Source organism: Prionailurus bengalensis, chromosome E4 (genome assembly GCF_016509475.1).
Source record: "Prionailurus bengalensis isolate Pbe53 chromosome E4, Fcat_Pben_1.1_paternal_pri, whole genome shotgun sequence".
NCBI classification, from domain to species: Eukaryota; Metazoa; Chordata; class Mammalia; order Carnivora; family Felidae; genus Prionailurus; species Prionailurus bengalensis.
Genome location: NC_057360.1, coordinates 54,763,501 through 54,779,259, shown reverse-complemented (window position 1 = coordinate 54,779,259; position 15,759 = coordinate 54,763,501). Strand labels below are relative to the sequence as shown.

The window sequence follows — 15,759 nt, the reverse complement described above, 5'->3', positions numbered from 1 at the left end:
AGTTACACTTAGCAACTTAAGCAAAATGTAAAATTATGTAAAAACAGAAACACTTTTATATCAAGGTGCCTGCCCGTGCTTTAAAAAGCTGACTTACACGTACGGGCTTGATTTTTCACATATTTATATCCCGAAGCCCAAGATAGGGACTGTGTAGTTTTGTGGTTTTTCTATTCCCATAAGTAAGCATTTATTTATTAGAGAAATTGGAACTTCAGTAAAAATATTGATTATCATAAAAACAAGTTACTATCAAAACTCTGGCATGCCTTGTTAAAGTTTATTCAATAATGACTTAAATAAATGCCTGATGTTGGCAAGGCTTGTAAGTGCTAAGGGAAATTTACTTAAAAATATAAATCAGATGTGGGCCCCACTGCATTCAAGGAACATACCGTCTAAGTTGAGTATTGGTTCATATAGATATATAGCTGTAGCTTAAAATAGAAAACATTATTTTCTCCAAGGAGTGAGAGATCATTCTGGCAATGCAGTCAGATAAGGCTGCATAAAGGAGGTGCCATTTCAGCTGAGTCACAGATTCCCAATTGAATTCCACAAATAAACGACAATGTAACCTAAATTCAAGTAAGTTTGTATTAAATGGTGATGCTCTCTGCCATCTTCCAAAGTAGTAATAGCTCCATATATCTCAGAAGCTTCAAATATTCTGGCCCGTTCTTAAAATATCCAGTCTTTATTACCTCCTCAATATGGAGGTAAAAGTGGAAACCACATCTTCCTTTGCTCTTTAGTGGTCCTACTCCTCAAATGTCACTTACAGCACCTGGAACCATGATATTCCTGTAAGCCCCCTCTCAACGAATAGTCATGGCACACTTTCCAGAACATCAAAGCAGAGCTCGGTCTTGAGCCCGTATCTGCCAACTCAACCACACAATAAACTCTATTGAATGAGCAGAGCCCCTCAACTTCAAAATCTACCTTGGAAATGGATCTACATTTGATTCCAACTCTGCATCAGAGCAGTAACTTTCTGACTGTGGCTGCAAAACAGTCCAAAGCTAGGGGTACAGAGAATTACAGACAGGTGTTTTTCCACTGAATTCACCTATCACGTTAGATAATAAACTGATTAGTTTGGTCAAACAGGCCGCTTCATTCTTTTTTTCTTCCTAGAGAATTTAAAATCACTGTGAATGGACAGATTCACTGAATTTATTCAAATTTGTTGTGTGCAAGGTTGTGTCATCACCTCCCACACCTCCATATGTTCTAGCTCCCCATCTTGTTGAATTGCTTACAGAGCCCCGAAGATGGCCTAAGGTGTGTGCACTTCGGGGCCCCTGTATTCTTTAGATGCCTTCTCTCACCTAGGGACCTAGGCCTAGCTTTGGAATTCTCTTTGAATATTGAGTTGAAATCATTTTCCCACATGATCGGTAGACTTTAACCCCTAGAAAATGAAAGCCGTATCTTTTTTATTTCTCAATCCTGTTTTATGGCATAGGGCATGGCATGCATTACATTTTCAGTAGACCTTTATTAAATACAGTATAATAAACTAAGTTCACTGAGGTAGTATGGTATAGGGGGGAAAAATGATTCTTTTGAGGCATGCGTGCCTTGGTTCAAATACAATGACCTCATTTTCTGTTTATGTGATCTTTGACAACTAACGGTGTCTCTGGACCTCAGGTGCCTCAGACCATGATGGGTTTTTGTGAGGATTAAAGTAGATAAAGTATGTGAAAATATTTGGCATAACACCTCGTATGTAGTTGGCACTCAATAAGTTTGGATGTTCCTGGTAATTCAGTAATAAATTCTAAGACTTAGGAAACCAACATGTATTCAAAGTAATAAAAAAAAAATAATAACAAAATATATTCTGGCCTGCCCTTTTAACTCTATCATTCCCTGATGCTGGTGAAAGAAAGAAATTCAGGATGTCTGGTCCAGAATATTCCCTCAGAACTGAATTTGAAGCCTGATTTAGAGTCAGAAAGAGCAAATCAGAGAATATAGTAAGAAGTCAACTCAACAAACATATTCATGTGTTACATACCACACTTGATGAAGTCAATACAAAAATGAGTAATGCATGGACTTCACTCAAAAAACTTAAGAATATTAGGAATATGCTATAGTTTTATTAATATAAAAATGACAACCATAACATCTTAAGAAACATTGTATAGTATCATCATCAGAGAAAGAATGTGGGATTGTATCTGAATCTATAGTCTGAATTCCCAGTTCTTTTATATAAGATGCAAGATGTTATCAGGATCAACATGCCAATTTTTTACATATAGACACATATCTTCTTGCATTTAATGGAGATTTTCAAAAGAATCATGTGGGGGGGACACATGGCTGGCTCAGTCAGTAGAGCATGTGACTCGATCTCAGGGTTGTGAGTTCAAGTTCCACATTGGGCATGGAGTCTACTTAATTAAAAAAGAGAAAGAGGGAAGAGTCATGTGTATTGTGAGTAACTTTTAATCCCTCCTAAGAGTCAACCCTAGCTTTGTTGTATCATTTTTTAAGGAAATTAGAATAAGTTTATTGCTGAAACTCTATACTAAATGTCAAAGATAAACAGATTCCAAAAATGTATACTTGTAGCTAGGAAATGAGTAAATTAAATCAATGTCCATTTACTAAGTGCCTACTATTTCCTAGGTACTATGGTGTGAAGACTAAAAGAATACTCCAAGATGCCTCAAATATCTTAGATTCTGCTTGGAGAGACAATATCCAAATTTGAACTCAGGAGAAATGAATTTTCCTCAGTTTCCCCAAAGAGGTAGTCTACTACCATAACCCTGTGGACTTAATACGTTGTATAGTCATTTCTTGTTCATGCGTTTCCTGCATTAGGATGTGAGCCCCTTGAGGGTAGAAGACACCTTACTCTGGGTTTTTTTTTTTTTTTAGCATCTAGTGGAATACCTGATTCATAGTCAAGTTTCATTCATTGTCAAATGAATGTTTTTGAGTAAATTTAAGTAACACTTCAAGAAAGTGGAAGTGTTATCACAAAAAAAAAATACATGATTGACTGCCAAGTGAAGTGTTAAGGGAAAAGTTTTTACGGTAGTTTGATTTGTTTTAGTTCAGTAAATATTGTGCTTTTCCTGTATGACAGAAGCAAAGCTAGGTTCTGTGAATTACACATATTTCTTGGCCTCAGGTTGTCCATGCATATTTAGCTGCCAACTCCCTCTAATCCGAAAACAATTTGAGGCCATCATATGATAAGTGTAACAGCAGAGACAAGCAGAGATTTGTATGAGATATAGAGGAAAAGCTCTTGGAAGGATACTGAGGTAGGGAAAGTTTAGAAATAAGAAAGCACGTCTAGGTTTAAGGGCCTTGGGAGAACTCTGAAGAGAAAAAGATCATACCCTTAAAAATGGGTGGAATTAGGAAACATGGAAAGGAAGTTTTTTCCAAGTGGGTAGAATCCATTGCTCTAGTGTTAGCACATATACCTGGCCTTGCTTGACTCGCAGTTTCATAAAAATATCTGTAGGACTTGGACAAATACGGGAAGCATAATGCCAGCACCATGAAAGCCCAGATGTAACAGCAGTTACCCCAACCAGATTTTTAGAAACCGTACTGAATGGTTTGCTCTATGAAAAGTTTTAGCTTTCCTGTAGGTGTGAGAATATCCTCACGCACATACCCTCAGAATGTCCTCATAGCTACCTGAGTTGTGTAAGACAGTCACCAACATCTTTTAAACAAAGGTACCCTTTGTTTAGAATGATACAAGAGGTACAAGAAGAAGCTCTTCAAGGAGCTGTTTAGGGATATGGAAGTTGCATTTATTAATACACACAGGACCCATATCATTAGAATAGCAGACCCTCGGGGCTTTAGATAAAGCACAGAACATACCACAAGGAGGAAGTAAGATTTCTATGAAGTAGGAAATACCAAGTACAAGCCAAGAGAAAATCTGAGACACTGGGCTTCAGATTTGCAAGACTCTCCTGGGTTTTTATTGAGTTTTGAAATGAAACATGGGTACATAGTCTTACATGCTTTGGCACATTTAAAGCAAACAGAATCAAACACTAAAGAAAAATTTAATTTTTCTATTAACTACCAAGACAACCTATTTGTGTATTAGAAATGAATAATTATATCCTCATTGTAGCATATTGATAGTGTTTGAATGTCATGAGTTTATAATGTCTTTACTTGGTATCTGTTGAGGAAGATCTGGCCATATTACACCATGAAGTCCTCTCATCGGTCTCCCTTCACTGTGTGATCCTGGGTAAATTATTTAACTTTTCTGTGCCCTGGGCTTCTTATCTGTAAAGCGGGGATGAAAATAATAATAATAAATGTAGCAGCTAACAGTTATTGATGGCTTAGTCTGTGCAGGCACTGTGCCTAATGTTTTGCACAAATAATTTGTAAGTAAAATCTTCAGATACACCTTTGAGGTAAGTACTAGTTTAATCACAATTCTTGAAGGTAAAGAAAATGAGGCAAAGAGGCATTAAGTAACACACCAAAGATTGGTAAAATACTCCTCCAACATTCACAAATAGGGCGACAAGTAGGCTCTTTGAGAGACCTAGAGGTGAGAGGGAAAATGGCGGCCTCAGAGGGTTTCTGGGCCACCTGCAGGTTCTCACCACCCCCTCCCTCATGGCAGCTGAGCCACTGGAGCACTGCTGTGGGAGTCAGAACAGCCCTCGACTGGCTGGGCATTGCAGCCGGTCCCTGAGCCCCCCAGAAGCCTCCTGACGCCGCCATCCCTCCCTCACACTTGCCGCCACTGCTGGGAGCTACGGGAGGGAAGTGCTTCTCATCAGCACCACACCCAGGCCCATCAGAAGCTCAGAGTAACCTTAGCTCCGTGGCCGCCACCAGCCACTAGTTATTGTAGCAGGGTAAAGCAGACAGGGAAGAAGTAGGTCTGGACTTGACCTCTGACGTGGGGGAAGAGACACTGGCAGGCCAGATCACTGTCCAAGGGGCAGCGTCTCAGACAACAGGTGATCGGAGGTTATTGGACACACGGTCAAGAACGGTCCCAGCAGGTAAGCGGTGAGCAGAGACGGGGGCCAGGCGCAGCTGAGGTTTGCGCAAGGGTCTGCCAGCAGCCTTAGAGATGGCCTCAGTCACCAGGTTGCATTTCAGGGCCACACTTGGAGCATCTGGGGAGATCCAGGCATGACCTAAATCCCTAAGAACTAAGATACCGGACGTTTTATGATGAGTAGGTTAAGTCCAGAAGAAAGCGAGGGCCCAGTTACTGGGGCACAAGTACCAAGTTCAGCGCACTGTTTTAAAACATCAACCATCCTTTGCTAAAGTCAGGATTGGGAAAGGGGCTTGAGGCACAAGGTGAAGTCAAAAGACCAAAGCCGTAGAGAGAGAAGGCAGCAGAATCAAGAAGTGGTTGAGCGTGATGGACAATACCAAATAAAAAGGGAGCTTCCTGTGCAGGAAGGGGCTTGGAAAGGAAACACCATTAAACACAAGGATATAATGCAGTCTTCGTAGATAAGAAGTACTTATGCTTCATGGTAGTTGATACTGAATGTGCGTTTTGGTACAGAAGACTGAGATACTGACATTAACTCCTTCAGTTTAATCTGTTGAGACATCTTGACATCAAATAAAGGGGAGGAGAGGGTAATTTGGATCTAGAAGAGGAAGCTCACAGAGAGAGGGATTTTCCAGCCCTGTACTTCTCTCTGCCACCAGATTACTCCTCCAGTGACACTGCAGACCTGCTTCATTTGTGTGCAGCTGATGCCCTGTCCAGGCTTATATTTTTCTAACTGACAGTGAGTGTTCTTGCCAAATGCCAGGGCCCATAGTCACATCTGTTTGTCTCTCCTCCGCAGCTTGTCTGAGGCTGCTTGGGAACACATCTTATCCAGGGGGCAGCTTTAACTAGGCCTAATTCTCTGAAAAGCCTCTATTTGTAAATGCATACAGTGAAGAGACAAGTTCTTACTCTTTTCTCTTTAATATTATTGTGTTTCACACTGCCTGCTTCCGTCCCTGTCAGCCCAGGTCGAAAGTCAAGCTTTCAGGCAAGGTGGTTTTCACTGGGATTTTTTTGGTTTTGCTTTTTTTTTTTTTTCCTGGTTTTTTACGTTTTTTTTTTTTTTTTCCTTCAGATAAAAACGTCCAGTTTCGTACCACCACACCATTTAAAGGGATGTTGGGATAAACCAGATGAGGTCCATTTCAAAAGCAAAACAAAACAAAGACTCTCTTTCTGAGCTCTGCTTTTCTAATATTTAATAGGAAAACTTCCAGAATTAGTACATGGGAAACCATGTTTCAGATCATAGCTAGGTGACGATACTTAGTAATCCAAAACAAAACAACATTATTCCTTCGTCCCTTCCACTTAAAGACATATTTGTTTATCTCTAATGTTGAAGGTGTCAGTAGTTAGAAAGTTACCGGGTTTTGATTTGTCCCCTCTCTTCACTGCAACCAAATACTGTTAATGGAAACAAATATACGGACATAGCTGATTGGTAATTTCCTTGCAGCGCCCTACCAAAAAATCTTAACATTATTCTTAAGAACTTAGGGTCTTTTCATGGAAAAGTGTATTACCATTCTTCAAAACACCACCACAAAAAACAAAAATCGCCAACTATCACCTTGAGTAGTAAGCCAAGTGTTCTGCTTTGCAAAACCAAATGACTCATTTAGACCAAAGCAACAAGGTTGCCTTTGAGACATTCATTGATTTCAAATTAAAAGGTAACCGCTATGTTTTACATTAAGAGTGACAACCAAATAACAGAGTAGACCTTACTTAGTGTTATTTGTAGCAACTTCATTGCACCTGTCTGAAGGAAAAGGGGGGCGGACAAGCCTAAATGGGGTAATCTTACTGATCAATAATCCAGATCTCTGAATGTGTTGTAACAGATAGTCAATTCCTGATAGAATTACTGAAATGCAACCAGCTTGTTTTCTTATGGTTCAGGTCTTCGGGTTCAATGTACTGACTTTATTAACTTTAACTTTATTCTCCTTGAATGTTTGTCTGTCTCTTCTCCTGTATGTAGCTCTGCTGAGGGTGGGGAAGAGGAGTTAAATGAAAATTCCCATTTCTTCTGCAAAGATTCCCAAAAGGGAATTTGGGCCCCGCAATGAGGAGAAATGTTTAAAAGAAGGAGTTGTTCCTGAGGTTTGTTTTCCACCACGTTTGTAAACAGGCCTTCCTAATAAGTTTTAATAGTGTAAAAAAAAAAAATGATAAAGGTTTAAAGGCAATACTGACATCGGAGAATGATTTTCAAGCAATTGGAAGACTCCTGTTACATGCATGAGTGCGAGAACAATGTAAATGGAGGCCAGCAATGGTAATAGTCACAGTGAGCAGCTACTATGTGTCAGACCCTCCAGTATTTCTTCTCATTGTTTCTAAAAATGTATTTCTTAAGAGAGACACTCCTGGCAAATTTTCTTTAGCTCAGTTTGAGCTTTAAATGTATCTGAAAGTAATGAAATCTGGCATAGTTGTTTTTTGTTTGTTCATTTGTTTTGTTTTTGTTTTTGTTTGCTTGTTTTTTTAATGCCAGCATCAGGACTTTTCATGGACCACCTGCCCATCCCTGTCCACCTCCTCTCTGAGATAGACTAACACAAAGAAGTTCCGTGGTGTTATTCTCAGTCATAACAGAAGGGAGACCTGGGAGGCAACGTGTGTCTAGATTTCGCAAACCCTCCCGTCAGTCTCAACTCTGGCCAACCCCGCTGCCTACCAGCATCCCAGGATTCTAATCTCTTACCAAATGACCTCTGATGACTCCACATCAGCTATAAAATTCAGATGCCGCCATGGGGGATATGTGGCATGTATATGGCCCATGATCCAACCCCAGTGTTGTTTTTCCTTCATATTGTATAGTCCCTTCTTGAAACACTGCTCCCCAGACGTCCTGAGCTACTCCTAAATCTCTGACCCGAACAAACTGTATCATTTAAAATACTTTCAGCAACAGGTGTAGGAAACCTAACCAGCAATTACTTAAACTAAGGTTATTTATGTTTGGGGGGATTTTGTTGTTGTTATTGTTTGTTTTTGTTTTTGTTTTGTTTTGTTTTGTTTTTTGGTGTGGGGAGGGGGGGTGCTTTTTGGTTACTTTTTTTTTAATTTAAATTTTAGTTAACATACAGTGCAATATTGGTTTCAGGAGTAGAATTCACTGACTCCTCATTTACATTTGTGTGTGCTCATCACAAGTGTCCTCTTTAGCACCCATCACCCATCTAGCCCCTCTCCCACCCACCTCCCTCCCATAAACCCTCAGTTTATTCTCTATCATTAAGAGCCTCTGGTGGTTTGCTTCCCTCCTCTCTTGCCCCGCCCCTTCCCATATGTTCATTTGTTTTGTTTCTTAAATTACAAGTATGAGTGAAATCACGTGGCATTTGTCTTTCTCTGACTGACTTATTTCACTTAGCATAATTCTGTTTTAACAAGAGGATCGGAAGTAGATGGTCCGTGGGCTGGTTTTCACAACTCGACAACAAAAGGGCTGTGCCTCAGAATGCAGATTCCCACTTTATTCCCATTTTCCGAATGGTACCTCCCCCTCCTTCTCAGCTATTCCTGATATCTGAGCCTGTCTGGTGTATGCTCTGCAGAAGATCAGTTTTACTGCAGTCTTTTGCTGGGGGGAGGGGGGGGGGTGAGGGGTGGGGAGGGGCTGGGGGCGGTGCTCAGGAGGGATCAAAGATGTTAAAGGATAATTTGGGACAAAAAGATAAAATCGTGACTCTTTCACAAATTAAAAAGAGTGTGTGTTTGAGATATTATTTAACTCATGAGTGAACGAGGGAACCAGGCAGATCTTATAGGGGCTTCAAGGGAGAAGTCAGAGAAGCACAATTTTATAAAGAGTAAGGAATGGGGACATAAATGTGCAAATGGATGCAGAACTGGCTTTTCCACAGGAAGGAGGATTGTCCTTCCTGGGGACAATTCATTTGCATTTCTATAGACAAGCATTATTTCCCATTGCTTCGGTACCTAGGACATAGAATTGTAAACTAGCTCCTGTAGAATCAGAACCTGATGCCAAGAAGACTATGCTCCAAAAGTATAGTTTTCCATTGAAGTACAAATATTTACCTACAAAGGAAGAAAGGTATATGCAACACGGCATGTTTAGAATTGTTATAAGGACCAGGGCACCTGTGTGGCTCGGTTGGTTAAGTGTCTGACTCTGGATTTCGGCTCAGGCACAGTTTGTGAGACAGTCCTGCATCGGGACCCCCCCCCCATGGGAGGGGGGTGCCCCTCCCCACCCTCAAAATAAATAAATAAACTTAAAAAAAGAAAGAATTGTCATTAGGACTAAATAATACAATCTCTAGTAATATTTAATAAAGTTGCAGACCCTGCCATTGCCGCCAGTGTTCTTAATTATTTCATGTACTCATGACGTAGTCTCCCTATTCAGACTGTAAACTCCTCCAATAATAGGACGGAAACATTCCAGGACCTTTGTATCTGCCATCTCTTCTTTCCTACTCTCCTTATTGTCACCACCTCTGGGCGCTTATGCTAAGTCGGTAGTAGATACTAATAAATGCCTGCTGAATAAGTGAATTCATTAATTTTGTATCGAAAGGATGTGTCTTCTCTGATATTATTGTAGCCTTTAAAAATTTCTAATAGTTTTAAAAAATAGGTATGATCAGGGGCACCTGGGTGACTCAGTCGGTTAAGTGTCCAACTTCAGCTCAGGTCACGATCTCACGGCTCTCACGAGTTCGAGCCCTGTGCCGGGCTCCGTGCCAACAACTCAGAGCGTGGAGCCTGCTTTGGATTCCGTGTCTCCCTCTCTCTCTGCCCCTCCCCTGCTCACGCTGCCTTTCTCTATCAACAATATATATTTAAAAAAAATTTTTAAATAGATAGGATCAAAACAATTCGCTTTTCTTGGCATTGGGGCCAAGACCACACCTCAAAATCCAACAAAAATGTTACCATTTTGCATGTCGATAAACATTTTGACATATGTGTATGTGTGTGTGTGTGTATTTCTGCAAAGTTAGTCACTACCTGAACTAATTTCTTTTAAATATTTTAATAATTGTAAATATTTACGGGTGCCTCGGTGGCTTCGTCAGTTAAACATCTGACTCTTGATTTCAGCTCAGGTCAGGTGATGATCTCACGGTTCATGAGATCGGGTCTGGCATTGGGCTCTGTGCCGACAGCGCAGAGCCTGCTTGGGATTTTCTCTCTCTCTCTCTCTCTCTCTCTCTCTCTCTCTCCCCCCTCTGCTCCCTCCCCCCCCCCCCGCAAATAAGTAAATCAACATTTTAAAAAATAATTGTAAATATTTAATGGAGAAACAGTATGCACTTAATACAAAAGGAAGAGAAAATAAGACAAGTGCCTATTTGCTATTACCTATACTGATAGATTTTCACAGTGTATTTATTTGACTGTGGATCAACCAGATCATTATTATACTTTACTTTGTGCAATATGGCTAGAACCTATATGTAAAGTAATTAAACTCCCCAGTTCCAATTTTTCACTATATTTAAATGCCAGAGTGTATGTCTATAAATATATATCTTGGTTTTTACCTGAATTAATTTTTCCCTTTTAAAATTTTCTCTAGTAATCTGGGTGTTTTCAAATTGGGTGTGTAGGGGAGAAAATAATTTTACTTTGTCATTCAAGATTCTTCTACCTGGACTAAGAATCAAATTGACATGAGACAAGTTAACAGGAGAAAATCAACTTAAATTTTGTACGTTCAGGGAACCCACACAGACGTGAGATTCCAAAAACAGTCCAGCGAGAGGAGTATATATGTCATCCTAAACTAAGGAGAAGGGGGATAGAATCTGGGACTTAAATGAGAAGGAATATAATGCACAAGAAGATGAAAAAGAACAAATGTTGGAAGAACAAATGTTTGCTGGGCCATTCAGAAACAATGGGACATAGAGAGGACTTTGATACAACAGGCTTTGTTAGGTTCCTCCCTTTCTGTCATACTTAGTTCATATTATAGTGTAGTTATCAATGGTGATGGGTCTCTTCCTGAAGCAACTCCTCTATCTAAATTCTTTTAGTTATGGTGGGGGAGAGGGTAATAAAGTTTCTTCCTCAGTCTTTTGGGCCTTGATTATTTTCAGCCTGATACAATCTGCATGCCAAAGTGCCCCATTTGGGGGCTGCCTGCCCTTGGCCCTCCCTACAGGTGCTGTAAAACTTCAGGATACTACCAGGTATCTCTATGAATTCCTAGAAGAACACGTGCTACAATAAACATACATCATTTATTTTTGCTTCATGATCCCCAGACATGATCCCAACCCCACATCAGGGATTATGATCTGGGAAATGAACAGCATCCCTCTCTAGCTTCAAATGTTCAAAGACTTTTCGGTCTTTTCCAACTTTGTATTATTTTTTCTTGACTTCTAATTGGGCCATTTCTAATTTTTCCAAAACTTACTAATTTAGGAGTCCATGATTAGGCAGAATAATCCAGTTCTAACTAGTTTCAAGAATAACAGAAGTTCTACTTCTCAGTCGTTACGTATCATGTGTTTACAAATATAATCCAATACCCTGTTAGCCTGTTTAGTAGCAGTAGACCAGCATTAATGCATTCAAATTATATTTCCTCACCTAGCTAATAAACAATTAGCCAAGAATTCTGATCATATGAATTATAAGAGAAAACATCACTATTTCCTTCTATCTGTTTAAAATGTTTTAAGAGAAGTCACTGCCACATAATATCCTAAAAGAAATTGATCATACTTTTCCTGTAATAAACGTTGCTCTGACAGTAAAGCATTAGTAACCAATTGATAACCTAGCAACAATATTGTGATCTCTTTAGATAATTAATCTTAGCTATTTTCCTGTCAGAAGCAACAGTGCTTGATTTTATGTTGAGCTAGAAAGATTGCCAGTTTTGAAAATTAAAAAGCATTCCTTTTATATTATTCATTCCAGTAACAATTTATGATGGCGCATTTAGCTGCTGAATGCTTGTCAACAAATGTAATTATGTTTCGATATAAACAAGATTGGTGGTTTTACTATGCTGTTCCATCTTTGTTGAGAATGTTTTGATTTAGGTTCAGATTACCCAAGCTGTGTATTTATGTGTCATTTTTTTCCTCCTTTGTTAATAGTTTTTTCTGATAATTACTTGTAGGCAAACAAGCATGCATTTGGGATCCCTATGCACTGGAGATATCAAGCGGAGAAGAAAAGCTGCACCCTTGCCTGGACCTACCACAGCAGGTAAAGCAAGAAGGGGTTGGGGCAGAACACAAATACAGAGTTCATAAGCCATCAAGAGGAAAATACAGATAATTCTAAATCACTTGCACTGAGAAAAAAAGGACAGTTACAAGCAACTATTAAATCGCTTGCCTTTGGTGTCAGGATGTACTGTGTGCTCCTTGCCCAGATTTGTCAGGCAGCCAGTCAACAAAATATTTGCCACACACCTGCCCAAACGCAAGACTTTGTGTGAGGTGTTAAGGGATACAAAATCTTCAAAGGCTGTGTCCGGAAATTTATAGACTGGTTGGGAAGACAAGGGATAGATAAATAGATGGAAAGACAACCCCAGAAGAGATTAATAGGAAGCAATTCAAAAGTGTAAGGAGCAGCCTCAAAACACAAGGCCCCATGTCATGGAAGACAGAAAGCTATAGCTGTGATTGCGTCCGTCTGGTTTCTAGCCCCAGCTCTGCAGCAATCCTTGGTTTGTCTTTCCTTATTTAAACAGAGATACCTGTCTGACTCTGTGGGTAGGGCCTGAGACGCTTGATCTTAGGGTCCTGAGTTCAAGCCCCACATTGGGCATTGAGTTTACTCAAAAAAAAAAAAAAATCTGCATTAGAATAAAATGTCCGTCATCATTTCCACCTCAAAGGACACATCCTTCGAATAGCATGCCATTCTAAAGAGTGTGGAATAGGGAAAAACACAAAGTGCTGAGCAGAGGGAAGTCACTCGGCCCGAGAAGCTTTCCTAAAAGACTCAAGCTTGGTGGTGAAGGATAGGAATAACACTAGTATGTATAACAAAATCTCATGCAAGAACAATGGTAAGGAAGGTAGAGATAAAAAACCAATGAGAGGAGGAAGCCAACGGGACATTAAAGTGTTGGACCCCCCCCCCCCATCGGAATAAACTACAATTAACCATCCTAGGTTTGTGACGCGGCAAACTGAGTCTAAGAAATGTTTTCAGTGTAGTTACTTGGTCAGTTACAAAGAATAATAGCTTTGGCCTGTTGCTTGGGATCTTTAACCCATTCAGATCTATAAACTTTCTCTTCATTTGGGAAACCTTGTATAGGAAAAGTTCTTTTTCCCATTCTGAACTGTACAATACGAAAATAAGATTCATGTCAACCAGGAGAATAAACTGTGAGAAGGGGGAGAAAAATCTTGACATGGTGACGTCAAAGAAATAAAGGATGGGAAGCTTTAATTTTTTATTTAGGGCACCTGTCCTATGGTTGAGGACTAAAAAAATTGAATGCCTTACAATTGAAGCACTCATGATGTAGTTGTTCCCTCTATATGAAGGGTGACATTATGAAATTAGGCATGTGGTTATGAGTGGATATGATATTGATCTTCATCTTGTAGTTGTATTGAGTTTTCAGAATTTGGAAGTAAGAAGCACCTATGTGTGGCATGTGTTCATATTTATGTAGAATAATGTTTACCACTTGTTGGGTACCCAGTAGGTAACAGAAACTTTATTATTTTCTTTTATCTTTGTAATAATTCTGTGAGCTTGGTGGTGTTATTATCACTTTACACCGTAAAATTTAAGATACACAGCAGTGTTCGGTTTTTTCTTTTTTACTGGAGAAGACGTAATGACTGAATGGCCAAGCGAGGTTTCAAGCCTACATCCACATTCAGGACTTCTAAATCCCTACTCTTTCCATGACAACATACTTTGTGTAAGAATACATTTGTAAAGACTGTTCCATTGCATAGGTTTATTTGAGCCTGCTATTGTGTCTTAAGTTTCACGGAAGACTTATCTCAGTATCACTATGTAGAGTTACAGAACCTTCGTGAGAATATGTCTGATATCTCTCTTTATGCAGGAACATATAGCCACTTTTAGATCAAATACATGTCTTAAGTCTTCAATTCAAATCTTTCATAAGGCAGGTGTAGGATTCTTTAATAGCCCCATTCCAGTTGAATGGTCCCTGAATTCTCTTATCTTTCAATGATTCAGACATTAGTGGCAGAAATAGTACAAGAACAATCTTAGGAGTATGACTAAGGCACCTTTGTGCCAGCAATAAGGAAGAGAGAATACGAGGGTCAGGTTCTAACACTCTGAACATATGTGAAGTGAGAAGGAAAAGGCATAATGGTTGAGGAGAGGATAATATAATTATTCCTACAAGGTGATTTTGATGTTACATCTCAATAGCATCAGAGGAAATCATTTATATGGAGTATGGGTATAAACATTAAACTTTAGCCTAAAACATTCATAAGCTTATACCAGCATATTCCAGATGTTATATTTAAAAACTGTTGTGATTCTCTTAAGATTCAGGATTTTGATTATACTACTAGATTTTTTTTTTGCTTAAAGAATAAAATTCATAGAAATTTAATGCATTTTTGTAATTACTCACAGTAGTTGAGTAAGAGAATTATGTTACTCATTTCCAATGCATTTTTTAAATCCATGCATAACTGTTCCTCTCAAAGAGGAAGAGAATGAGGTTATTTAAAAGTCCTCAGTTTTAAAAAGAATATCTTCTAATACTAATGAATCAACTCAAAGGTGAAGATTATTATCCAAATTCAAGTAAGAAATGCTTTTGCATAAATACACTTTGATAATGAGGTTATGAATCCTAGATCATCTTGCTATAATTTTCAAATTCTGGAGTATATTCAGTCTCCTGATAGTCAGTTATATCTGCAAGTTTTCAAAGTTGAGTTAGCACATAGAACTATTTTAAAGTGAATATTCTTGCCATTTTATAGGCTCTTGCAAACATACCAAATAATGCATTGAACGGAAGTATATTTTCACAGTTTTCTTCTGCTTTTAGTCAGTGTTCAGTCCAAGCTGGAAAAATGCAAGTAAAGATAACTGCCTCTCTTTCGAAATAGGGGATAAGAGTTAAAAGGCAGACAGCTCAAATATTGTTTAATGATCCCCTCTGATTTGTATGTGAAATATTATGCGGTCAAACAGCAGCTTCAGAAAACATGTACCAAAACATTGTCAGAAAACTATAATTTGGCACTTTAACTTTATAATCCTGAACAGGGTTCATATGACAATTTAAGACTCTAAAAATAAACACTTATATGTTTTATACATAATAAATAATATACTTTTAAAAGTCCCCTATGAAATTAATAACCCCAAATCTGATCATCTTTACCTGCTATTGTGTTGAAAATTTTATTCGCCCCGTTTTAGCAATAGCACTGAAGCATAATTTCATTCGCTTTATAAGGCTATAGACTAGCCAGCAGTGTTATCGGGTGAACATTTATTAATTGTGACAGGAACACCAAATTTATTTCAGTGCTTTAGCTTATTTACTGCTCTTTCACCTTTGTATTTTGTATCGACAAAGTAAAATGAATATTGATAAGGTTAGATATTGATTTTTAAATGTATGGCTTGTTCTCTGCCTCATTCAAAGTCACATACCAAAAGATAGTGGATGTCTCAGTAGCAAAGGATGTAGATTTACTATTATAAAATTGAGAACTGTTGAA

General features: G+C 38.8%; 1 protein-coding gene across 1 annotated transcript in view; it reads left to right on the top strand.

Moving 5' to 3' along the window:
• The window catches only part of GPATCH2 (G-patch domain containing 2), a 176,853-nt gene that overhangs the window by 151,319 nt on the left and 9,775 nt on the right, over window positions 1–15,759 (top strand). The window contains exon 9 of the mRNA XM_043568425.1: window positions 12,177–12,265. Coding sequence (XP_043424360.1) covers window positions 12,177–12,265 — 89 coding nt within the window. The remainder of the gene's footprint in view (window positions 1–12,176; window positions 12,266–15,759) is intronic.